At 50.2% G+C, this 26019-nt stretch overlaps 1 protein-coding gene across 2 annotated transcripts in view; it reads left to right on the forward strand.

Annotated features, from left to right (window-relative positions):
- Positions 1 to 18368, forward strand: part of UBE2L3 (ubiquitin conjugating enzyme E2 L3) — a 58224-nt gene extending 39856 nt beyond the window's left edge. For both annotated transcript variants that reach the window (XM_031949045.1, XM_031949044.1), the window contains exons 3-4: positions 9326 to 9512; positions 16866 to 18368. In XM_031949045.1, coding sequence (XP_031804905.1) covers positions 9326 to 9512; positions 16866 to 17020 — 342 coding nt within the window. In that variant the 3' untranslated portion in view covers positions 17021 to 18368. The remainder of the gene's footprint in view (positions 1 to 9325; positions 9513 to 16865) is intronic.
- Positions 18369 to 26019: the final 7651 nt, after the last annotated feature.

Raw genomic sequence — 26019 nt, forward strand, 5'->3', positions numbered from 1 at the left:
TACACCCATCTGGGGGAAGGGTGTATTTATTGTTCCTTCTTTGAGCTAGTCCAGATGATAGTGAGGTTCCCATCTTGTGTGCTCCTCCAGTTTTTGCCTCCATTGTAAAAATCCTTCCTTGAACTCTTCTTTTTTGTGATGTAACTTTCCCTGTTATTCCTCTCCTTTTCCTTTACTCCCAGTAAATGCTTCTTTCTTACCTTTACATTTTCTTTTTCTTTTCTTTTTTCAGATGATCTAAACCGACAAGTTCTTACCCATGTTCCCTATCTATGCAGACTCCTAGCTGCCCTAAAGAAATACTTCGGAGTTACATGTATCACCTTTCCTACTTTGGAATGTAAATAGGTTACATTAAGTTCTTTATGATTTCCCTTTCATGTTTCCCTTTTTATGGTTCTCACGTCTTGTGTTTGCCGGTCAGATTTTCTGTTCACCTCTGGACTCTTCATCAGGAATGCTTGAAAGTCTTCTGTTTCATTAAATGTCCATGTGCTGATCTGGTCTTCGGTTTCATTAAATGTCCATATTTCCCCCGAGGATTTAAGCTCAGTTGTACTGGATAGATTATTCTTAGTTGTAACCTATCATCTCCTTTGCCTTCCAGAATATCTGAACTCTCTGATCCATTAACCATGGAAGCTGCTAAATATTGGGCTATCCTGACTGTGGGTCCGTAGTAGTTGGATTATTTCTTTGTGGCTGCTTTGAGTATTTTCTTCTTGATTCAAGAGCTCTGGATCTAGTGTTCCTGGGAGTTTTCACTTGGGGATCTCTTCCAGGACATGGTTGATAAATTCTTTAAATTTCTCCTTTGCTCTTTGGTTCTACGATATACCAAAACTCGGCTAGCTAACTAGAGTACTTGCCTAAAAAGAGCAAAACAAAGGATGCAGTGAAGTCTAAATGGGAAGTTCATTAGCACCAATATGGAAAAATTTCATGAAAGATGTGACATTTAGCGGTCATCAAAACCATTTGGAACTGGCTAAGAAATGGCATAGTTGCTCAATGGAATAGGGTTGGTTCACAAGACACAATAGTCAATGACTGCAATTATCTAGTATCTTGATAAACCCGGAGACTCCAGCTTCTGGGATAAAAATTCACTGCTTGACAAAAATTGCTGAGAAAATTGGAAAATAGTATGGCAGAAATTAGGTACTGCCCAACACCCAGTACCCCATCCCGAGATAAAGTCAGAATGAGTTCATGATTTAGACAGAAAGAATAATGCTATAAGCAAATTAGGAGAACAAGAGATAGTCTGCCTCTTAGATTTGTGGAGAAGGAAGGAGGAATTTATGGCCAAAGAAGAACTAGAGAACATTATGAAATGCAAAATATTTATATTAAAATTTAAATATTTAATATTAATAATAATATTAAATAAACATTAATATTAATCAATTAATTTATTAATTAATAAATATTAATATTTATATTAAATTTAAAAAGTTTCACACAAACAAAATCAATGTAATCAATAAAAAGGAAAGCAGAAAACTGGGGGAAAATGTTTACATCCAAGGGTTCTGATAAAGGCTTATAAAATACATATATAAAATATAAAGATTCTAAAATATATAGAGAATTGACTGAAATTTATAATACAAGCCATTCTCCAGTTGATAAGTGGTCAAAGAATATGAGACAATTTTCAGACAAAGAAATTACACTCATTTCTAGTCATGAAAAAATGCTCTAAAACACTGCTGATTAGAGAAATGCAAATTAAGACAATTTTGAAATATCACTACATACCTCTCAGATTGGCTAAGATGATGGGAAAAGATAATGGTTAATGTTGGAGGGGGTGTGGGAAAACTGGGACACTGATACATTGTTGGTGAAATTGTGAACGGATCCATTCTGAGAGGAATCGAACTGTACCCAAAGGGCTATCAAATTGTGCATATCCTTTAATCCAGCAGTGTTTCTACTGGGCCTGTATCCCATGAGATCATAAAGGAGGGAAAGGACCCACATGTGCAAAAATGTTTGTGGCAGCCTTTTTTTTGTGGTGGCAAGAACCTGGAAACCAAGTGGATACCCATCAATTGGAAAATGGTTGGGTAAATCGTGGTATATGAATGTTATGGAATATTACTTTTCTGTAAGAAATGATCAGCAGGATGATTTTAGAAAGGCCTGGAGTGACAGGAAATGATACTAAATGAAATGAGCAGGACCAGGAGATCATGGTACACGGCAACAGCAGATTTTGTGATAATCAATTCTGATGGATGTGGTTCTTTTCAACAATCAGATGGTTGAGGCCAGTTCCAATGGTCTTGTGATGGAGAGTGCCATCTCCATCCAGAGAGAGGACTGTGAGAGCTAAGGGTGGTTCACAACATAGCGTTTTCACATTGTTCCTTACTTCGTTTTTTTTTTTTTCTTCCTCGTTTTTTTTTCCTTTTTGATCTGATTTTTCTTGTGCAGCATAATTGTGGAAAATGTATAGAAGAATTGTGCGTGTTTAACATATATTCTTGTTGGGGGGGATGAGAAAGGGAGAAATATTTGGGCCACAAGGTTTTGCAAAAGTAAACGTTGAGAACTGTCTTCGTGTGCATTTTGAAAATAAAAGGCTGTTGCTTGAAAAAAAGAAAAAAGATGTGTCATTTGAATCGGAAAAGAATTTAACAGACCAAGAACGTAGCAAAAAGTTCAAGAGCAGTGATGAAGGGGCTGCGGGCCAGGACCGGCACTTTCCTTTAATTGCTTGACTGTAAATGATTGATTTTTACTCTTTTCTTTGAGGTTTTACTTTTAGATGTTTTCCTGTTATCATCTTAGCTTTTAAAAAAAAAAAATTTTTTTTTTAGCTTCCTTATTTTTGTTGTTGTTCATTTTTTCAGCTCATTTCTTGTCTTTAGACTTTTCTCTTATATCCGGAAGGCTGGACAGGGGCCTGTAGGTTTGGGTGCTGTCTTCCTGCTCTGGGCTCTGGTTCTTACCCAGGGAGGGCCTCTGCCCCCTTGTGGCCACAAACTGGAACTGCTCCCTCCACCCTGAGTAACAGTAATGGCCCTGGTTCTGGCCTTGGTTCTGCCCCAAGTGCCAACTTGCTACCTAAGCCCTTGCTGACCCAGGGCCATTTGCACTTCCATTGCTGCTCCTGTCACCAGACTGGCCCTTCTGAGCCTCCTGCAAGCTGACCAGAACTGGACAAAGAAGTGCTGTCACTTGGTGGTGGGGTTCAAACCTTTCTCAGGATTCACCTGGAGACAATTTAAAGTTGTTTGGAGGGCAGGCTTGGGAGAGCTCAGCACAAATGCTCATGTCCTCCCCTGACTTCTCCAGCCTGCTTCCCAAGTCCTCGGACCCCTGACTTCTCCGGCCTGGTTCCCAGGTCCTCCCCTTTTCTTTCGCCTCCATGGCAAACCACCATCTCCGCCGCCTTCTAAGATGTTGACGATGATGTCAGACCACACAGGGCCAAAAAGGATGACACAAAAGGAAGCTGAAGAGTAGGGGCCTGAGAGAGGAAGGGAGTAGGTGCGGCAGGGCCCAGCTGGGCCAAGTGAAGCTTTGGCTGGCCGGGGCCCCCTCCTTTAGTGGGGCTCTGGGGAGGAGGTGATCCTCCAGGAAGCACATTACCCAGGGGCATGGAAGGCTGTTCCTGGGCCCGCTGAAGCTCTTCCAGGTGCTGCCCAGCCAAGTCTTGGGAGAATGCAAAGGTCATTGGTACAAAAAGCAGGGAAATGAGTTTGAGGATGCTGATTGGAGGGAGGTGGACCCCTCTGCCTGTGATGCTGCTGGCCAGGCCCTGGGGCAGTTCCTCCCTGCCAAAGCTCCCATGGTAGCGGCCAGGTTGGGAGGCAGCATTAGAGAGGGCTTGGGCAGATGAGGTGCTGCCTGTGGACAAGAGGACTTCTCCTGTGTCTTCCCAGGGGGAGTAGGGAGCATGTGGGGGCATTGCAGGGAAGGAGTGAAAAGGGATTCACTGAGCATTTCCCCTGGCCCGGAGCTGGGCCCACAGTTAGAATCCTCAGATGGTCACTCCTCTCATTTCACACTGAGGGAGGAAGCACAGGGCCAAGGGAGAGGCAGCAGCTGTCCGAGAGACTGCCCGGGACCAAAGGGCTTGCAGAGCCACCAGGAGAGGCTGCTCCCTGCTGGTGGTTTCCTGGCACTTAACACTGTGCTGGCCTTAGAGATCACCCTGATCCCCCAGGGGCGAGCTGGCTGGCTCTCGTAGCTCTCCCCTATTCTGCTGGACAAGCACACAGTACTGGGATGCTTCTGTCTTGGCTTCCCTTTTGGGGGGATCCCCTCAGTCCTCGCAGTCCCCCTCCGAGAGGGGGGCGTTAGCCATTGTTCCTTTGGTCGGGCTGCTGCATGGGGAGTGAGCCCGCGGCTTCTCTGTCCCCTGAATTCTTCCACTCCTTAAATGCCCCTTCCTTCTTGAAGATGCCCTTTGCTCCATGTCTGTCATGTGACCTTAAGGACTCGCACTGGTGCTGTGCAGAACCAGTCCTCCGTGTTACATGTAGTGAGCCTCCGGACATCCTGGTCCCCTTCCTCCGTCTGTCTCAGCCCTCCCCTAGTACATGATGTGCATTTACAGGCAGGAGCCACTTGCAAAGGGTGTTCCCTTAGACTTGTTTCAGGAGTCAGGACTATTTCCACGCTAATGCTAAGACATTTTGATTTCTAATGTAACAAATCCACCAAGTGTAACCCACACGGAAGCTCTTTGGAGAAAGGGGCCTCAGTTATTGTTACATGTTTTACAGTGTCATGATACTAGCAAGCTGGAGCCCTGCTTTATTGTTCTTGGTTATGTTTCTTATTGGAAATTAGTATCATAGATTAGAATTAAAGACAGTGACGAGTTCATTGAGCGTATTTCCTCTTCTTTTCTCAATCATATTTTATTTTTCCAGATCCATGTAATTTCCAACAGCTCCAAATTGCTCTCCAGAATAGTCGGATTGTTTCACAACTCCAGCAGTGTATCAGTGTTCAGTTTTCCCGCATCCCCTCCGACATTCATCATTCTCTTTTTCTGTCATTTTAGCCAGTCTGATAAGTGTGAGGGCTATCTCAGAGTTGTCTTAATTTGCGTTTCTCTCATCAGTAGTCATTTAGAGTTTCTTTTCCATATGACCACAAATGGCTTTAGTTTCTTCATCTGAAAATTGTCTGTTTGTATCCTTTGACCATTTGCCAGTTGGGGAATGACTTTTATTCTTATCAATTTGGCTTAGTTCTCTCTACATTTTGGAAATGAGCCTTTATCAGAAACAGTGGCTATAAAAATTGTTTCTCAACTTTCTGCTTCCCCTTCTAATCTTGGCTGGTGATTTTGTTTGTGCAAAACCTTTTTAATTTAACATAATTAAAATTATCCATTGTGTATTTCATAATGTTCTCTCTTTGGCCATAAATTCCTTCCTTCTCCAAAGATCTGACAGATAAACTGTCTTTTGCTCTCCCAATTAGCTTATAGTGTCACCTTTTATGTCTAATTTGTGAACCCATATTGATGTTTATCTTGGTATAGGGTACGAGATGTTGGCCTCCACCTGCCATTCTTTTTTCCAGCGTTCCTCGCAATTTTATCAAATGGTGAGTTCTTCTCCCAGAAGCTAGAGTCTATGGATTCATCAAACAGTAAATTACTATTATCATTGATTATTGTGTCTTATGAGTGACTTTTTTTTTTCTTTTTTTTTGCTGAGGCAGTTAGAGTTAAGTGACTTGCCCCAAGGTCATACAGTAAGAAAGTGTTAAGTGTCTAAGATCCGATTTGAACTCAGGTCCTCCTGACTTCAGGGTTGGTGCTCTGCCCACTGCGCCACCTAGCTGCCCCTGTAATTTGCTTTTTTAAAAAAATGCATTTGGATCTCATGTTGTTTTCAAAACTGTCCTGTTTGTTTGTGCTCCTTCTGAACTTCCTCTGTTTGTTTTTCAAGAGAAAAGAGAAACATTTTGGTGACTTCTGTTTTTCTGGCTATGTCTCTAACTTACAGACTCTCTCCTTTGGCATGGTCATCTGGATAACATCTCCCTCCCCCATCCCTAATTAAAAACCTGAAAAAAGGGAAAAACTGGAGGAAGCAAGTAGAGTTTAGGAGGTGGCCATGTCCAAACGTATGTGCCTCTTTGTCTATCCGGGATTCCTTCCCCCTATTTCGGAAGGGGAGTTGCAGGCTTTGGGCTTCAATTTTCCTTGTGTTTGTATGAATTGCTCCCTCCTAGTCCTTTCTTCTTATCTTGGTCAATACTGCCCAGGATTCCCTGCTACCTTTTTTTTCCCCCCATCATTTTGGTGGCCAGGTGCCATACCCATTATATTCCCCATCTACCATTGTATCCTCCAGTTACTTCAGCCATTCCTCTCTTAAGAGTCGTTTTCCCTTTTTTTCCTCTTAATCCACCTTTCAGGGCAGAAAGTGTGGTTTACTTGTGACTGTTCCCTGGCATTGTCCTCCGTCGTTGACATTGTTCTGCACCAAATAGGGGTGTTTGTGGGTGTGGGTGAGTGTGTGTCTCATCTCCCCTTTATCTTTTTCAGATCAAGTGAGGTTGGTCAGTTTATAGGGATTCCCCCTCCCACCCAATTTAGCCTGCTTTCCCCTCCTGGCTGAGCTCAGATCATCTCTTTTTTTTAGTTGCTGAGACCACACGTGGCCTTGCTCCTCCCATTTCTCATTCAGCTCTCGGAACTCTGCTGGGGCTATTCCAGTATATTCTAAGTCAGAGGGAGAAAGGTTATGACTAACTTTGGAGGTGGAGGGGAATCTGGAAATGGGACCATGTACAAACATTTGATTTAGGCCTTAATGGAAGAGCAGCACTCCCATCAATGTGCCATGGGCATGGGAAATGGTGAACAAAGGCTTGGAGGGGGGCTATTGCATGACGTCTGGGCCAGGAGAACCAGATGGTCTGGTTTGCCTTAGAGGCAGCTAGCTAGGGTGCTGCCGGCCTTGGGTGCGAGAAGCCCTGGGTTCCAGTGTGACCTCCAGACTGGCTCTGGCTTTGGCAAATCCTGCCTTAGTTTCCTCAATTATGAAATGGGGATCAGTTTACATACCAGTGCCTGGAACCTAGTGGGCACTTACTAAATGCTTGTGCCCTTTCCTTCCTTCCCTACATGAAAGTAACATCACCATAAAGCCAGCAAAGTTGGATGGTGCCGGACTGTGGAGGGCCTTCGTTGCCGTCACCAAGAATTGGCATTTCATTTAGCAGGAAAATAGAGATCTGCACAAAGATTATGAGAAGAGCAGTGACATGGTCAGCCAGAGCTTGTTCATCTAGTTCAGTGGTCTTTTATGGCAGAGCCTAAGGCTACATCAGGTGACTTGGGCCCACAGGCCATTTCTGTGCTCTGGGCTCTCTTGGGTGAGAGCCTGGGCCGGTCAGGCCTGCGCTAGTGGACTTGTCGCCTTGATGTGAGAGAGCACCTCTAGGTTTTCGGCAGGTGACAGGCCCTGGCCGCTGGTGCACGCTTAAGTCCCAAAGCAGGAGAGAGATCTGGGCCTTGAATCGTGAGTTTGGATTTTGGAAACGGGATCCAAGATGCAAACTGAGGTGCCTCCATGTGTTCATCGCAGAAATACACTGTTCTGTCGACACTGTGCTTTATTCTCGAATGCTTGAAGAACTCTGGAAGCTTTTAACAATTCCTAAGATTTTGTCTTCTCCACTTGCTATCTTTAATGGTTTTCTCCTTCGCTGATAGCACAGAAAAACTGAGGAGACCTGCTGTAGGTCTCTGGCTTTTTCTCAGGGGAGTGTGGGAGTGAGGGCTGGATGAGACCTTAGGGTGGCTTTTCACAGACAGGAGTCAGGCAGCCTGAGAGGGAACAGGACTTGCCCCCCCCCACATCTTCACTCAGTATGGAAATGCTCAGGCCTACTGAATCTCGAGATGGAAAGGTCCTCAGAAGCCGCAAGCCCGTCCCCTTGACAACATCCTTGTCATCCAGTCTTCTTCCCAAGTTCGGTGGATCGAACACTGGACCTGGAGACAGAAAGACCCAGCGTAATCCGGCCTCAGACACCTATTAGGTGACACTGGGGGAGGCACTTCATTAACTCTGTACCTCGAGTTGCCTCATCTGTAAAGCTGTAAACCATAAAGCACTAAATAAACTCTTGTAATTATGATTATCATTGTGGTTATTAACAAGATGGTGATCATGAGGGCTTTAAGCGCTAGCATCTCCTTGGGACAGTCCGCTTCACTCTGGGCTGATGCTAATTGTTAGGTGTTGCCCGACTTCAAGCCTAAATTTGCCTCTTGGGAATTTTCTCCCCATTGTTCCTGGTTCTAGCCCATGGGGCCGGGTACAACAACAAACCCAGAGCCAGCCCTTCAGATACTGCAGGATGGTCCAACTTGGGGTTCAGGGTTCTTCTGAGCTGTGCTTCCTGAGAGGAGACTCCCCCAGATGGGAAGAACATGATGGTAGATGCCTTAAAGGAAGCAATTGGCATCCTATCCCAGGGGCCCGAAGAAGGGAAAAAATGGTTCTCAGGGGAGTTGCCATGTTGGAAGGGGAAAGCTAACAGCCCCAGCACGGGCTACCCATATACCCTGGGGTCCTGTTGTGTCTGTGGTGTTATTAGAGCCAGTCTTTACTAGGAAGCCAGAGCATATGGGCAGCAAGATGGGGTGCTTGAAGAAAAGCTGGGCCTCGGGTGCTGGCTGCAGCGCTCACTAGCTGTGTGACAGACCAGGTCATTCCGGCTTTTGGCACCCACTTTCCTTGTCTTGGTTTTGACCGCTCAAGGTCATAATCATCTCCATTCATGAAATAGGACATAGTTGTGGGGGCCTAGGGCTGGGACCAGGGAGCTGGCAACAGACGCGGGCCTGGGGGGGCCCTGCCTCCTCGGGTGGTCGTCCCAAAACTCTCAGCAAACCCCAGAGGTCTGTGCACCGGGAGCTCCACAGTCTGGCTAGTGCTGCAAGCGGGTGGTCTGCAAGCGTTTGGCAGTGAGCTTCTGACCAGGGAGGGCCGGCACATCTGGAGAGAGCTGGCACTGCTCAGAAGCCCCTGCCCTCAAACACTTGCTCTCTTGGTTTTGAAAACCCTTGGAAAATCAGAGATCTTGTTTCCGTGGCTCCCACCACTTCGCTTTGAGCCTCGTGATGGCGGAGATCTGGCGGTGAGTGTGGGTTTCTGTGAAGTAGCTGCCTTTGAATCATTTAATGTTTGGCTTTCAAAGCACCTTCATTCAAGCCTTCCTCACTGGCAAGTTCAAGTCCCCCTGTCACCCATGTGTTAGCTCCATTGGGCAGATCGCGGTGGAGTCTGGTGGCCGGCCACTCCTTCATTCTCTCTGTCTCTCTTCACAGGACAACCCTCCGTATGACAAGGGAGCCTTCAGAATCGAAATCAACTTCCCAGCAGAGTATCCATTCAAACCACCTAAGATCACTTTTAAAACAAAGATTTACCACCCGAACATCGATGAAAAAGGGCAGGTCTGTCTGCCGGTCATTAGTGCTGAAAACTGGAAGCCAGCAACCAAAACTGACCAAGGTAAGAGCAGCTCAGTTCCTCCGTGGGCCCCTCCCTCCAGCGTGCCGGCCGGAACGCGGGCGCCGAGTGGCCTAGGCCCCGCTGTCGCATGGAGTAGAAGGAGGGCCCCACTGTCACATAGGGGCTTAGCCCTGTCTGGTAAACATTTCCTAATTATGCTTTAATCTGGCCAGACCACAGTGGGGATTTTGCACTCACTTTATTTACATCTGGTATAGACCAAGAATATTGAAGGGGGGAGAGGCCTGACTCTGGTGGTGCCCTGGGAAGTAATGGGCAGAGTGTCTGCCTGAAGGCCCCAGGCACTCGTGCCATTTCTCCCTAGTCTTCCCTCTCCCTGGCATCTTGACTCCCATGGGAAAGGCAGATGAAGCCGGGCCTTCCAGCCACCCAGTCAAGTACAGAAGGGCTGTGGGCTTCCCTCCCAAGGCCTTCCCTCAGGAGCTAGCCCCCTCTCTCCTGTCCTGAGCTTCTTGTCTCCCCCGCTGGCCCGGGAGCTCCTCCAAGGCAGGGGCCATTTTTTGCCTCTCAGGGTGACTGGCACATGCAGATGCTTCCCCAGAGCCTGCTGTGGATGATGACAAAGAGGCCGTTTCCTATTTTGGCCTCCAAGGCTGGCCTCTTTGTCCCTGAACTGGCGCTGGGCCAAGCAGTGGCCCCGGAGCTCGGTGAGCAGTCTGCTCCATGGATGGAGCGAAGCTTGTGCCGGGGTCAGCTGACCTATCATGCCAGTTCTGCTGGTGATGTCACTAGCCCTCCCTCGCTGTGAGCTTTCGTTTCCTTCGCTCGCCCAGTGAGCGAGTTGGACGGGAGGACTCCGAGTTCCCCAGGGCCTCCCGCCGCAACACCGAGTGACCCGGGACCTCCCGGTGGGCGTTTCGGAATCGCTGACCTTCCTTAGTCCACCCTCGGAATTTGAGCTGTGACATTCCCGTAGACTCTTCTTTGGGGCTCACGTTGTTTGAAGTAAAACTGGGTGTGTTGGGAGCCCCCTGGGAGATGAGGGCCTGGAGACCGAGCTCCTCCCCTCCAGCCTGGCGTGGTGCCCTGGGCATGGGAAGTCGAGGGCCTGCAGACTGTCTCCTGCTTGTTTCCCTTGCTGAGCCAAGGCCTGCATAGCCTGAAATCCTTCATCCCCTTTCCTTGTTTTATTTTCCCCAGTTACACATATAACATTTTTTACATTTGTTTTTAAAACTTTCCAGATTCTCTCCTCCTCCCTTCCCCCACTGAGAAGCCACATGCCTCTTTGTTAGAAGCATGTCTTCCACCTTGTTGCCTGTAGGAAAACCTGATTAAATGCTGGGGGGGCCACAGGCAGGGCCTGGCTTTGCTCTTGGTTAGCCTGCTGACCTTCAGTGTTGACAGGACCTCAACAGCCTGTGATTCTTGGGCTCCTCCCCTCACAAGCCCCTGTGGAGAGGGGCCGTGCCAGAGGGTGATCCCTGTGTCCCAGCTGAGGATGAGGCGGGTCCATCTCCAAGCCTTTGCCAGGGCCACAAGCTCCAGGAGGGCCTCCCACTCTGCGACTGGAAAGAAATCTGGCCCCGGTTCAGAGTGGAGACCCGTGGGCACAGACTGACCGGCTCTCCGGTGCTGCTGGCCTTGGCATCAGGCCTTCCTCAGCTGGCACTAGGGAAACCACAAGCCCAACCTTCTGCGGGATGTCTGGCTAGGCATGCTCAGCCTTAGCACATGCCCAGACTCCGTGCACGTCCGCCCGGCCGGGAGGGTTCTGGGCTCGTCTCTGGTGACTGACTGCTAACAGCTTAAAGGAAACCACGCAGGTCGTCCCTGCTTCCCATCCTGCCCCTCGGCCATTCCCTCTGCTCTTCATATGTCCGAATCTTTGACTCCTGAGCTGGAAGAAGGGACCTAGGGACCATATCACTAACTCTATCTCGCATTTTCTTTGTAATTCCGTGTAATTCTGTGAACTTTCTTCCATGCTTTAAAGCTTTTTGAGAAGGGGCCCCTAAGGCTTTCCCAGACTTGCAGTGAGACCACGACACAAAGGACGTTAAGAGCTCCTCATTAGACCTTTGCCCTGCTTCATGGTATCCCTGACACATGGACCATGTGGCTTGGGCTTGAGCATTTTCATGGGCAGGGCACTCGCTACTTCATCAGGCTTCCAGTTCCATCTTTGGCCCAATATACTTATGAATTGAAGGCAGCTAGGTGACTCAGTGGATAGAGTGCCGGACCTGAAATCAGAAAGGTTACATCTTCCTGGCCTCAAAAATCACCTCAGATACTTCTTAGCGCCAGTCACTTCACCCTGTTTGCCTCAGTTTCCTCATCTGTCAGATGGCCGATCCTTCCAGGGTCTTGGGGCAGTCCCCAGGTGGGCTCACGGAGAGCCAGACACAACCACCCCGACCACAGCATTAGAAATCACAGTCTTTGTTGTCGTGATCACTGGGGCCCCAGACCTCAGGGACTTTGCTGCTGAGTCACGGCCTGTCCCCTGATTCCCCCGAGCTCCTCAGACTCTCCAAGCCAACTTTGCCCATTTTTTCCCTCCGTTCTGAGAGGAACATCGATGCTCTTCACCCTTTGTGCAAGACGTAGTGCTTAGTGGCCAGGAAACAGACATAAAGGGGTGCCAGCCCTTCCCCTAAGGAACTGCTGGTCATCTGAGAGACAAGGACAGACAGACAGTAACTGCTGCTCCTGAGTGGGCCCTGGGGAAAACCGTGGCTTTTCGGCAGGTTCAGTGCCCAGGCTGGAGGCCTGAAGGCATGAGGGAGCCAGCCAAGGCAGGATCTTGATCTTCTCCTCACTCAGTAGTCAGTCAGGTAGCTCTTAGGAAGCACCTCTTCTGTTCCAGGGATGGCTAAGTCCTTAGGATGGAAAGAGGCCAAAACCTGGCCCTCTTCTCCAGGAGCTCGCAGTCAGAAGCGGGGTACACACAAGAGAACCGAAGGATACGTGGGGAAGAAAGCTCAGGAGCGGAGTGTTAGGTGCTCCTGGGTTGGAGGGGACCTAGAAGGCATTAAGGTGGCAAGCTCCAGGAGAGGTAGAAGAGGGCTAAGTTGGGACACCAGATAACAGACTGATCGCTGTGATGGCTGACTTGAGGATGGCCAGAAATGGGGTGGGACATGAGCTGTCAGGGAGGAGGAGGAGGCAGTTAAGAGGACATCAGAAGATGGAAATGATGTGGGGAATCACGAACTTTGGGGTATTTTGATTTAAAATGTCTACCGGACACTGACGTGGAAATGAAAGAGAGAAGGCCAGCAGAGTGGTTAGGGCTAGACGTGGGGGTTTGAGGGTCATCTGCATAGAAATGATCATTCGGAACATGGCAGCCAATGAGATCATCGGGGAAGTAGAACAGATGAAGAGCAGAAGGCCCAGGATGGCCCGTGACCCGGAGGAGGAGCCAAGGTCAGACAGGTGGGAGAAGGACCAGGAGAGAGATCTCAGAGGGACAGCGATGGACTGTGGTGCCGAGAGGAGAAAGGGCCATTGGATTTGGGGGATAGGTGGTCCCTGAGCACAGGCGAGGGCAGTGGTGGAGCAGTGGCAGGGCAGGGGGTGAGAGGAGAGGCAGCAGAGGTACCTCTTGTGGATGGCTCCTCCAGGAGAGATGGGCCAAGAGCGCTCCTGGCTGCGACTGGGGCCCACTGGGAGGCATCCGGAGCCATGTTCTCAGTGATCGGGGGAGTGAGCCTGCTAGCTGGAGTGGGGCGGTGTCGAGAGCAGGATCTAGCCCGGGTTTGTGACGACAGGAGGGACCCGAGTGCCAGGGTTATTGGAAGAGTATTTGAGCAGATTGTGGAGGCTGGATGGAAGGAGGCAGGAGGGGGGCTGGCGATGAGTCTGAGGGAGCAGTGAGAGTGCACCTCACAGAGCACCCTTGTCACATCAGAGCAGTGCCTGTCCTTCTTCCTCTCCCCAGGGGACTTCTTGCTTGCTCCCCGGCTTCCCCAGGTGCCCAGTGGCCAAGCACATTTCCGGTTCTTTGTCCTGCTGGACCTTGATGCTGACCACATGTGTCAAAGGAGTCGGCAGAAGAAAGCCCTCTGGGACCTTTGTGTTCTGGAGGGAGAGGCCGTTGTGACGCTCTGGAATATTCTGAGGTTCTTCGCTCTCTGAGAAGATGGCTCCCCCAAACGGGCTGTGTCCTGGCAGAGCCTTCTAAACCCCAGAGGTCCCCCTCTGGGTGGGGATGATGAATGAGGGCCGGCTTTGGAGAGAGCGACGTTCCCCTCTTGGCCATTCCCAAGAGGAAGCTCCTTGGTGAATAGGAATTGTCTGATCCCAGAGAGGAAGGAACCCTCTGGGGCAGAGAAGGCTTCCGAGGTGGCAAGAGGAGACACCTCCATTCTTCTTCCTTGTCCGAGCAGGTCTTTCTGCCACTGTTGCCCCCTTTCCCTGGAGCTGCCCCTTTTTTCCTCTAAAGCGGCTCTGCTCCAAGCATCAGAGATATCTCTGTCTATTCCCTTTGTTATGACATAGACGGCGTCCATCTTTTTAAATGGCTGTGAATTGGGGAGAAAACAATCCCTGGCCCTTTGGTCAAGGCTTCCGCTAGCAGCAGCTGGCCGCCAGTGCCCAGCCTCTTGAATTTGGGCACACCTGAAGTAAAGTCCCCTTAGGCCTCCACTGTGCCTCCGGACCATGGCAGGGCACCCCGAACCCTGAAGGCTGGACCAGTGAATCTCACAGGAGAGTGTCTGAGGTTGACTCAGGGATTGGGCACAAGTGACTGGGACAGAAACCCTTTCTTTAATGTCTCCGGTTCCCTTCGTGCCCATCTCTGCTGTCCACTCCACAGCACCTCTGTGGGTACACAGTGAGGAGGAGAGCAGGGCCTCGAGAGGTCGTTTGGCCTTGGCCATCTGCCTAGGAAGTGGGGGACCTGACGCCCAGCTCTTCTGTGGCCCTGCACCCTTTGCTCGCTGAATCCCCCTTCCCATTGCTGGCAGCTTCCCCATCTGTTGGCCGCTCGGGCCTGAGAGATAGCGAAGCACTTGGGAACTGTTGGTGGCCAAAGACGGGGGCCAGGGCTGGGCCTCCACCCCCAGCCTGCTCCCTTGGAGCAGATTTCAGGCCTGCAGAGAGAGCAGGCGGGGAGATTTCCAAAGTCGTCCCAGAGCGCCCAGAAGCTCGGTCCTAGAACTAGACCACATTGAGCAGCAATGGCGGGGTTCACATCTGAAAAATGCTTGTGAGAGAACCTAGCAACGGGACCGGGGCAGCAGAGCGCATGTTCCACCACGTCCCGCCCGACTGGGGCAGATTGGCTGACCGCATGCTGCAGGGATGAATGTCAGCTCCTCCTTTGCGGTCCAGAAGGGCAGCTGCACAAGTCCAGCTCAAGGCCAGGTGTGGCAGAAGAGGAGGCTCCTTCCAGTGGGGCTTCCCAGGGTTCTGCAAATTCTGAGATTCTGTGCATTGTGTTTGTCCCATTTTACGGATGAGAAAACTGAGGTCCAGAGGGCTCGAATGGGACCCCAGTGGTTGCACAGCTAACCAGTCAGCGTCAGTGACTCCTGCTTCTGGAGGCCTTGCTCTTTCCTATAGCCTGGGCTCCAGCTCTGGCCTGCACTCCCTCTCCCGGCTCTTTCCTCCTCCAGTGGCTTCCCTTGCTTCTTGTTCCTGGATCTGATCTTGTCTCGTGACGTGCCCCCCTTTTCCCTTCACCTATTCCTTTGTTTCCAGCTGTGGCTGCCATGTGAGTACGGGCCCTTCCCCCCAGCTTCGGATCTCTCTCAGAGGAAGCCACTGTACTTCATGGTACTCCATGGTCCACCGCTAACTGGGGCCCTCTCTGGTCACCCGGATTCTCCTGCTGTCCTTTAATTTGCGTTTTCTCTCCTCCCTTCCCTCCCCCAGTTACCCCCTGCTGGAGCCCACTTCCTCTGGCCTCCGGGGCAGGACCCCGCTATCTCCGGATAGTTCTTACTCTCCATAAATTTGCATCGTGCAGACTCTCACATAAAGAGTCTGGAAAGAAATCCACATCCCCCCAAACCCCCCATTAACTTACTGTAGGGAATGGGCCAAAACTCCAAGTGAAAGCAAGAGAGACCACAGCCAGCAGGGGGCTCTAGAGTCCTCTGCTCCTTCCCCCTCACAGCGGGTCACCATCCTCTCCGTGTGCCCCCTTCCTCTTGCTTCTAGCCAGGCTCTTGCTGACCTGTTCCTTCCCATGCTCTCACTTCTGGCCCTTAAGGCCTGGGTTGGCCCCTCCATGGGGATGGAAGGCCCCCTTCCTTCCTGCCTCCCTCCCTTGTGCCCCGCTTACAGAGTCAAGGTTTGTGGGACTATGGCAGGAGAAGCTCTCAGGCCTTCCTGACCAAGTCTTTCCTTGAGCCCACTGTGCCAGACCTTCCCTGCCATGTTTCTTAGGAAAAACCATCCAGCTGTCCACTGGAGATCTGTAGCCGTGTCCTTCTGATGTATTACGTTCAATGCGCCCCATGGAGGGCACCCTCATGCCAGCTGCCAGGTCCTTGTGCCACCTTCCAATCTCTTTCCATGCCCTTCCAGGCTCCCACTCGTGCCGAGGCCTGGCTCTACCCAACCTTTCTGCCAGCCTGTGGCGGGGGTGGGCTCTCCCTCTTCAGTGCTTCTCTTCCCTCGGGGTCCAAGGGAAACTCTCTCTGACCTCTCAGGCCTCAGTCCTTGCCCCCCGGGTCCTGTGTCCTATTCTGACCATGATGACTGGGATATGTGACGTTTCCTCGAGGCCCAGAGTTCCAGAGCAGGAATCACCTGATTGTGGAAGCCGTTGTTCTCCCTGCTCCTTCCTGCTTTGGCCTCCCAGGGCTTGGGCTCTGCCGGAGCTGGGCCCTGTCATCCCCTGAGCAGAGTGAAACGTGCGGTCCTCGGAGGGGCAGCGGGCACATTCTGGCCCCTCTGGCGCCGGCGACTGTGACCGTTTTTTGTGTCCGTGAGGTTGTGGGACTCCGGCATCACAGCCCTTTAGAGTGTGTGGTTCAGAACAGTGCTGGACCACCTCTTGGGTTCAAGTCCTGACCTGCTGGCTGCATTCCTCTCTGGCCTCAGTTTCTGAGTCTGTAAAATGAGGGGGTTGGTTGGGAATCCGTGACCGCCCAGGCCCTTTCCAGCTCTGCTGTCCGGGCTGAATCCCGAGGTCCCCTCTCACACTAACAGTCGGGGGCTCTGGGAGCCTCTGGAGACCTCGGCCGGCCACTCGCCCGGGTCCTCGGTCCCCGACTGCTGGCACGGGGCGGGAGTGTCGTCGTCCCTATTGTAGTCAGTGGCGTTTTTGGGGGCCGAGCGCGCGGAGCTCTCTGGGGAGTGGCTCTGCCAGGCTAGCGATGCAAAGGCGCGTGTTCTCAGCACTGACCGCCCTTGTCCTTTTCTTGGCAGTCATCCAGTCCCTCATAGCACTGGTGAACGACCCCCAGCCTGAGCACCCCCTCCGGGCTGACCTAGCTGAAGAGTACTCTAAGGACCGTAAAAAATTCTGTAAGAACGCTGAAGAGTTTACAAAGAAATATGGGGAAAAGCGACCCGTGGACTAAATCTTCCGTGATTGACTCCAAGCAGGGCGAGCGGAGATCCGGAGCAGTGCATTTCCAACACCCCGCCACCAGGACTCTTTGGGAAATTGACAGGGGCCACCTCCTGGCGCTAACTTGTGGCAGTTACTAACTTTCTACAGTTTTCTTAATCAAAAGTGGTCTAGGTAAACCTGTAAAGAAAGGATTAAAAATTTAAGATGTTCTAGTTCTGATTTCTTTGTTTTAAAAATCACTGCTTCAATCTACCTTCAAGGATGGTGTGTTCTTTTCTTGCCCAAATCTATCCCAAATCTTTGGTTTCTCTTCAGGTTTAAAACAGAGTTAGTGAGTGGTGCACACTCCCGATCCCTCCCTTCCCCTTTGTAGCTCTTATTTTATTGCGTTCATTTTAATCACACTCCCTATCCCCAGAACAATGCCTTGGAACCCCCCCCCCCCCTTCCCTACCTTCTTCCCTCCCCCACCCCTCCAAAAAATGGCCTACAATCCAGCAGCGCCCTCCTCTCCCCTTCCCTCCCCGTGGTATCTGCTTTGTGATACGGGTTGTGAGTTTGTAACATCTAAGAAACCCAAGAGGCCAAACCCAAGGGCGAAGCCTGTGATGAGGAGCCCGGCTGGCGTGTAAATCTGGCTGATGTTATCAAAATGATGTCGATTAAATGGGCAAAGCCCCGACTGTCTGCTTGTGTGTGTGATTGAATTACAGCCTGGCTCCAGGCCGCCCCACGCGGGGGAGAGCGGTTAGCGCGCAGCTGGCCGCTTGGGACCTGGGCCCCCAGCTCTGGGCTAAGAAGAAGTGGGCTCCCAGACTGAGGGCGCCCCCCCCTTCCCCCAGATGCCTCCTGAATGCTACCTGCAGATGTCCCCGGGACACTGGCCAGCCGATTCTGCTGACATTGTTTTCCATCCAGTAGAAAACTTTGCATCAGAATGAATTGGAGATTTTTGGCAGAGTCCCCCTCCCCCTAATATTGAATTTTTCAATTCTCCTGGAGAACAAAATTCGAGTTGGGCATTCTGCTTGGGTAACCCCTAGAGGTGTCGCTGTTCTGGGTCAAGGTCATTCCCCTCCTCCCTTCCCCCTAACCCCCTTTTTTAGAATCTTTTAGCAGGGCCTCTCGGAGAGCGATGACTTCTCTTTCCATTGACCGCTCTGAAACAAGGCATTGCCCCCCCTTCCAGACAAGCCTGTTTCATTTTGGAAGATCTTTTGCCGCCCTTTGATGATGGCTGTTTAGGTTTGGTTTGGTTTTTAATATTATAAGCATTTTGACTGCCTTTTTTTTTGGTAGAAATAAAAAATGATTATAGATTTGCAATCATATGGAATTAAAAGGATTAAAATGTTGCTGTCTCTTAAAAATTCTACCCCTCCCCACCTCTCCCCATCCCCAACAAATAAATAAATAAATAAATGAGAGCCTAGAAAATATCCATTTGTTGTTACCCAGATATTTGCCGTGGTCATTGATTGTGGTGATGAAAGATCGCCTGTTTCCTAGTTTTTAAAACCTTGTCCCAGATGCTCTCAGAGCTTTAGCCTCATCTAGTTGCAGAGGAGGACTAGGCCACGGAGGAAGGGACGATTCCAAAACTTGCCATTCCCGCTCCCCCCCCCCGGGGCATTGAGATATGTAGGATTCTCTGCTTTGTGTCTGTGCAAAAGTGAGAGGTTTATGAAATGTTCATTTGTCAGTGACCACGTCGCTGCCCTGTAAATATCCCCAGCTTCTTCAGCCCTCTCCAGGAAATGGGGTGCACGCCCACATGTGGGAGCTGCCCACGTCTTCCGAGGGCGGAGGAGCGCACGTCATCAGCACAACCGCCACTGTCTCCTCATTGGCTGAGATCTGGGATGGACTTTTGTTCCCCTCCTTTGGATTTGTAATAAAATGCCAAATTCTGTCAAACAAAAGCGTGTTGAACTCCTGCATCAGACTCCTGCCTAGACCAAGCCACTGTTTGCCCTGTTACTGCCTCTGAACGGGAAATGGTGGCCTTTCTCTGAAACTGGTCCTTTCCTCTTTCCATACCACTTGCTTCTCTCATAGTATTTAGACTTTTCTGATTGTCAGCCTCTCAGGTTAATGCCGTTGAGAGGGAACCTCTGTGGCCGGGCACTTGGGAAGCGTGCGGACGGGAGCTCACTCGATGCTGTTCCGGCCGCCGGGTGGGCAACAGATGTAGAACAGTGGGTTTTGTTGTTTGCCTCCAAAACTGTGGCTTTTCTGTAAAGAGCTAACGAGGGGAGTTGTGAAAGGGGGTGGGGGGTGGGGGGAGAAGCTGCCATAGTGAGAACCAAATCGTTGTGTATGATGGTGATGAGGAGGTGCTGGCTGTCCTTGGATCACTCAGGACTTCACTCCTGCTCCTTAACTGTTCCCTGACAATGTGCTGAATTCTCAGCATCCCTTCCCTTCCCCAATACAGCATACTCTCCCCCCCCTCCCCCCCGCCACCTCGTCGTGGTGTAGACTTTCTAAGGTTCTGCAATTCCATTCTGCTACCCTCAATAAAAATGATCTCAAAGGTTTTGTGGCCTGGCTTTTTGTCATCAGATGGCGGGCGGGATCTAGAAACTGTGAACCCCTGGAACAGACTGTGTCATCGCTGTCTCATTCTCTGTGTAAGGACGCGTCCCCCGGGGCCTCTCTGAGTCTGGAGAGGGCTCCTCCAGGAATGCCCCGAGGTTGCATCCTCCCTGCTGTCCCCCAAGTAGAAGGAGCCTAATCTGGGTCTTGCCCCCAGGGTGGCCACACTGACTCTCAAGATGGAGGTTTGCTGCCTTCCTGGCCTTCGGTTTGTGGTCTTTAACCTGAGGCAGGAAGTCAGAAGTCGGGTCATCTGAAGCAAAGGTTTCAGCAGCTTTGAGAAAACCAGCCCTTAAACACACATGGCAGGTTGGGGCCGGAGGGGAGGGGAGAGGGGAGCGTATGCTGTGCCACTGATAGAACCTTTGCACGAGGTGCTTTTCCTTCCAGAAAAAGAATCCATCAGGCCCCGGCCTTCCCCTTGGGCTCCTCACAGATTTAGGCCTCTCCGCTGGTCCAGGCTCCTTTTTTTACAGATGAAAAAATAGGTCCAGAGAGGGGAGGACTTTGACAATATTACAGGCAGTAAGTGACAGCTGAGATTTGAACTCACAGCCTTTCATTTCAGAGCTTGCCCTCTTTCCTTATTTGGCTGAAATCGGCCTTTCTGTGCCTTAGGAGCTGCCTGGGATAGATCACAAGAGTTCTCCAGATCCCCCAAGGACTAGAAATCACCTCCCACCCCTTCATTTGACTCCCAAGGAAAAGGGCTCGGAGAGGTTCTGACTCACTGATGGACGGTCATGTCAGCAGCACAGAATAGCCTCCCACAACCCTCCCTTTGCAGCTAGCATCCTGGCAGGACTCCCTTCTGGAGGGCAGTGATTGGGCCAAAGGAGGCCCCACCTTGCAGCTCCGGACTCCATAGCTGGCAGCTCCCAGTCTGAGAGTCTTCCCCAAGGCCTCAATCCTGATCGGACTCTGTGCAACATCTCCCGTGGCGGCGGGGTCACTCCTGTATCTGTGGGTCACTCCTGTGGCTGCGGGGTCCCCGGGCTTGTAGGGTTCAGTCAGGGTTTGGAATCTGGGCAGGTTGGCTCAGCCTCTGCAGGCAAGTAGTTCCCTCTGGGAAGAGGCCCGAAGCTCCAAGGAGCAGAGCAGGCGATCCCTAAGGCAGAATGGGGAAGTAAAGGCTTGTTGGCCTGCCCAGGGCTACAGTGTCCTCCACCTGTCTCCATCCACATCGGTCCTAGAGTCAGGTAAAGTGACTCAAGTCCCAGATGGCTTTGCCTTCAAGTTCAGCTGAGCCTTCTCAGAGGAAGACATCCAGTTAGCATCTGCCATATGCAAAATGCTCCAAGACACAAACAGTTCGAGACCGGGAGAACCTTTGAGTTTACCCAGCAAAGCAGGGCGGGTGACAGAAAGGGAGGTGATGTTGGAGGGGCTAGGGGAAGACTGGGAGCATCCGTGTACCGTGGGTGCAGCTGTGAATTGGTTTAGCCATTCTGGAAAGCCATTTGGAACTCTGTCCCAAAAGTCGCTAAACTAGTGAGGAGCCTTGAATCCCAAACCAAAAGATAGGGGCTTCATCTCATTGGGGTCATCGAAAGGTTGGAACAGGAAAGTCAGGAAGAAGGTGGTGATGGACCACCGAGCACTTTGCAGTGGGAAGCTGGCTAGGAGGCTGTTGTCCATGCAGGGAAGAGTGTCTGGGCGGGCAGAGGAACGGAAGCAGCTGCTGGGCCGAGAGGAGGCCGAGGTCGTGAGGAAGGACCAGGTGGTTCTTCCCAAGTCTGCTTCTTGGTGAGGGTGGTTTGGGTCAGGTCGAGGCTTGTGGAGGCAGGGGACAACACGATTCCGGGTCCACAAGTCCTTGGCTGGAGCAGAGTTATGTGCTAGCCCTGTGGCCCGGGCACCTCCATGAGGGTTTTGTCACAACTTGTGGTGGGACAAGGGCCCATCGATTCAAGAATGGCTCTGCTGATAGTGTCGATTGTTGGCAGACGGGAAGAAATCAGAGACTTGAAAAGACCTAGGTCCGATGCTACAGAGCAAAAGAAATACAAGCAAGAGAGCAGCGTAGTTAGTGACCCCAGTAACGCAAAGCAAGTCGGTGCCCAGAGACGGGAGAGCTCCCGGCCCTAAGCAGTAGCCAAGCGTGATGATGAAATGGGCACTTTCCGCTTGCCAGGGGGAGTCGGTAGGTGACACTTTGTTTTCCTCAACTATACTTTTTTGTAATTGTAAAAAGGAAGAGTTCTTTTAGTAGAGCCTTACTGGAAAGGGATTGTTAGGTTTTGGTTTGGTTTTATAAAGCAAGAATATATTTAAAAACTTTAAACCCAGAATAAAACTTTCTTTTAAAGGCAAATCTAAAGCTAGAGAACAGGAATTTATAAGGTGGATGAAAATGTCTTCATTTCCATTCCCAGAATGCTTCTCTGTTAAGATAGGAACATGATGTGAGGCAGGTTATCATGAAGAAAGTTCATGATTTTGGGGCTTCAAATAAACGCCTTCTACAGATGAGGAAGCCAGAGGGGAAGACACTTTCCTGAATTTTAAGAATAAGGAGTCTGACCAAGAGTCCCTTTTACAGCATCCCACACAAGAACTTAGTGACCTCTAGGGAGGTCAAATCTGCCTCTCTAACTTCTGTCTGTATCCCCCCACCTTTCCTTTGGATCAGACAGAACAAGTTTAGTAGGTGTGCCCAAGCATTGGGTCCATGGGGAAGTTCCCTTCCTATGTTCTCGTTTTCCCACTGAAACGAGCACTTTGCTCTGACATTGATGCTCCTTAATGAGGTATGAGATTTGGTGTTGGAAGGTCTTTGGGAAGATAGTCACACAAATATAGTTGGGAATTGGCCCGACCGTTCCTGTCCTGTTACCCAGGAGCCCTTCCACTGCCCCAAGGAGACCAAGGACAGGGACAACATTGAGATTGCACCAAAATATCCGTAGCAGTATTTGTGTTTGTGAGTGTGAGAGCCAAGAAGTGGAAAGAAGATGGGGGAGAGGGCCCGTTGATGTGGGTGGGCTGAGTACACTGTGCTCTGTGACTGTGATGAAACATCATGGTGAAAAAAGAAAAGAAGCAGCAGAGGAATCCAGAGAATGGTGAGATTTGTATGAACTGATGCAGAAGCAAAAGAATCACGTACTCACTGACTCTGCCCCCAAGATGGCACCTCTTGGTGGAGGTGGTCGAGATTAGGGCAGCCATTGTGGACCTTGCCCGGGGTCATGTCAGTGTGGCTCTTGTTTTTTATTAATGGGAGGTTGTTCTGGGTGGGGGGTTGCTATCAGTACAACAATGACTCATGTAAAAAGGACGGACATCAATAAAGCAATAAAAACAAAAGTAACAAGGTGTGGAATTTCCTTGACCCTTGTCCTGGGAGTCCCTGAGTTAACCCCAGCTGACAGCCAAGTCATCTGTCACCAGATTGACACCTAAGCTGTTCTTTCCAAGGAAAGGACTGGTCAACACTGGGGTCCTGTGGGGGAGCAAACTGGACTTCTGCTGCATTAGTACCAAAAGCACTTGCCAAGCACCTACTGTGTGCTGGGCACGGAGACCCAAAAGCAAAACGACTGCCTTTAACAGGAAACGGCTCCACATGTGAGCCTACTCAAACGTATATATCTGAAGATCTCCCCTAACTGGGAGGGTGGGACCTCTGGTTTAACGGGGGTATAGCTGCTATGCTCATTGTTCTCTCCCAGGGTGCCTTACCTGTAATAGCCAGCCAGAAAATTCAGTGAGTTCAAAGCAAAGCCTTTTAAAGAGAAGCAGTTTTAAGTAGCAACAGAATCTCCCTAGTAAATACAGCATCAAGGAGAAGAGCAGGAATATAAGGAGACTATGTGGGAAGAAGTGCAGCCTGAGCCCAGCAAGGGAGGGTCTCGCCCAAGGAAAACATGTTTAGGGGGGAGGAAAAGACACTCCACTCCCCCGTGGCTGCCGCTTACTCCTCTCAGTGGCCCCGGGATCGCCGCCGAATGCTGCTGCCTGGAGGGGGCTTAGCCGCATCCAGCTCCACTGAAATCCTTGACTGACCCTTTCTCAAAGAAAGAACCAATAACTAGGCTTTCTTGGGCTAAAGCCCAGATGCGCAGGCTTTTCCCAGCTCGGAGAGGGCAGAACCCTTGCTTTACTTCATCTGGGACTAGCAAAAAAGCCCGCACTGCCTTGTTCTGTCCGTCCATCTTGCCTGCTGAAGCCACTTGCCTTCTCTAGCAAGAGACCCTTAGCCCCAGGTGGCAAACGCTTTCAAACAAATATCGAGCCTTTCTTTAAACTCTTTCTGCCTCAAGATCTTAAGCAAGTTTATAGGGAGCCCTTTATAAGGAGCCTTTCATATTCTTCTCAATTTTCAGTCTTCTCTAGTCTAGGCTATAAATCAAGTATATCCAATAGTAGCTTGAAGGTTCAGATTTCCCCATTTTCTCATACCTTTTCCCATGTAACTGGAGAGAAAAATCACCAAGATAAGGTAAGTCCCAAGATAAGGTAAGTCCATTGGTCAGGGCCAGCCTGGAACTCAATTTCTGTCTTTCCCATAGATGTTCCTGAGCTTTGAGGAGTTTGGGGTCACTCGTTAATAAATACAAAGTAATCCTCTGGGATCTGGTCTCTTTGAACAGCCCTCACTGCCCCCCACCTCCAGGATTGAGGGATGGCCGGGTGCAGTCCGGTATTACCTGAGAATTGGTATGATACACTTTGAACTCCACAGACCTTCCACTTGGTACGCCCCAGTGATGTTCCAGATATATGTCAGAGGCTGTACTCAGGCTGCTCTCTGTGGACTGTGACCTCTAAGAATATGGGCTTCCACAGGATCAAAAGGAGACTGGAGGAGAGACGGTGCTGGGCAGGCTGTAGCCTTGAAAGAGGCCGATTTGCAAATGACCTGGGATGTAAGAGTCATCAAAGTACTCAAGTGAGGAATATGGGCTCTCCCAGACAAGTTCAAGAAGCCTCGAGGCTTTTTATTTTGGTGTCTGGGGAGAAATTATCAGGAGCTCTTTGCAGACTGAATCACTATCATCTGTGTTCTTCCAGTTCAGGCCAAAAGGAACCAGACCTTGACTTCTCTGAGGGCTGACCTGTCCCTTGTGTCTTAGATGAGCCGGCGTGCAATCTAGGACCTTTGTCAATATGTCAGTAGGCCTCCCTGCCTTCAGAAAGTGAAGATACAACGAACTTGTGTAAAAGCAAACCCCCGGCTAGCCTCAGCCTCTGCACTGGAGAATGCTTCCCACAATCCACCTTCCACACACCTGAAGTTAACCCCAATTCCGGGTTACCGGCTCCACATCGAGGATGGCAGGAAGTCGCAATGGATGTCATTTTCCTCCGCTCCTGCTAATCTAGGATAGGTCCGTAGGTTTCTCCTTTCTCCAGTGGTTTCATTAAGCCCTGATTCCGAATATCCAAATAAAGTTTTACTAGCGTCCTCACAGGCTGACGATCGGTCACCTGTCACCTTTTTGTCCACCGCCTCACATTTGGAAAACTCTGCTCAGAAAGCTCACAGGGAAGATTCCTATTACCCTTCAGCCACCTCTCATCCCCTGAGCCCTATTTGCCTGTCCTGCTGCCAGATGGCCTGCTTGTGTATGTGCCCAGGCAAGGAAAGCCCACGGACACAGCTTGAGGCTGCTCAGGTAGGACCCGATATTGCTGCACTGGAAACAGGGTGATGATGAGGAGCAGGTTGTGTTGGGGAGCTCCCTCACCCCACTCCCAGGCAGATTGGGCTGGTTTTTCCTTCAAAGGCTATGAAATTTAATCAATTCAGAGAATTAGGGCTCAGATCCTTAATACGGCTTTCTGGTTCCCCAGATTTAAAAAACCACCAGTTGGGCCTGATGCTTGACTGAAAGAATGTCACGGACCAGGCAGGTAAGGGAGCTGTCCACCACGGCAGCACCGTGGGATTCTTGTTCCCGTCCTTACCTCGCAAGCTGTGCTACTAAGAAATCCTTTTTGTTCACCATCAGGTCTTCTGCGAGTGGTTCAGTTCTTTCCAATACTGAACCTAAACTACCAGGAGATCAGCCTTTCCCTGTGAGAGGGATTGTGAGGAGGGGACAAACCCAGTCCACTCAGCCAATTTTTCTGGACGTTTTCACCCCATTCCTTGCTGAATCAGAACCTGTAGAGACTTGTAAAACTTGGTCTGAGAAAGATGAACTCTCTACAAGACTCCCTTTCTTGCTGTCTCTAAGTCCCCTTATGACCCTGTGGAAGCCCATATTCTTACAGGTCTCTCTCCATACAGAGCAGTCTGAGTTGAGGCTTTGCCATATGTTTGGAACCTCCTTGGAGCATACCAAGTACTAGGTCTGCTGAAGAACAGCTGGGAAGGGTCTTGTAGAGAATTCATCTTTTTTTTTTTTTTTTTTAATAGCTTTTCATTTTTCCAAATACATGCAAAGATAGTTTTCATCA

The sequence above is a fragment of the Sarcophilus harrisii genome, chromosome 1 (genome assembly GCF_902635505.1).
Source record: "Sarcophilus harrisii chromosome 1, mSarHar1.11, whole genome shotgun sequence".
Classification (NCBI taxonomy): domain Eukaryota; kingdom Metazoa; phylum Chordata; class Mammalia; order Dasyuromorphia; family Dasyuridae; genus Sarcophilus; species Sarcophilus harrisii.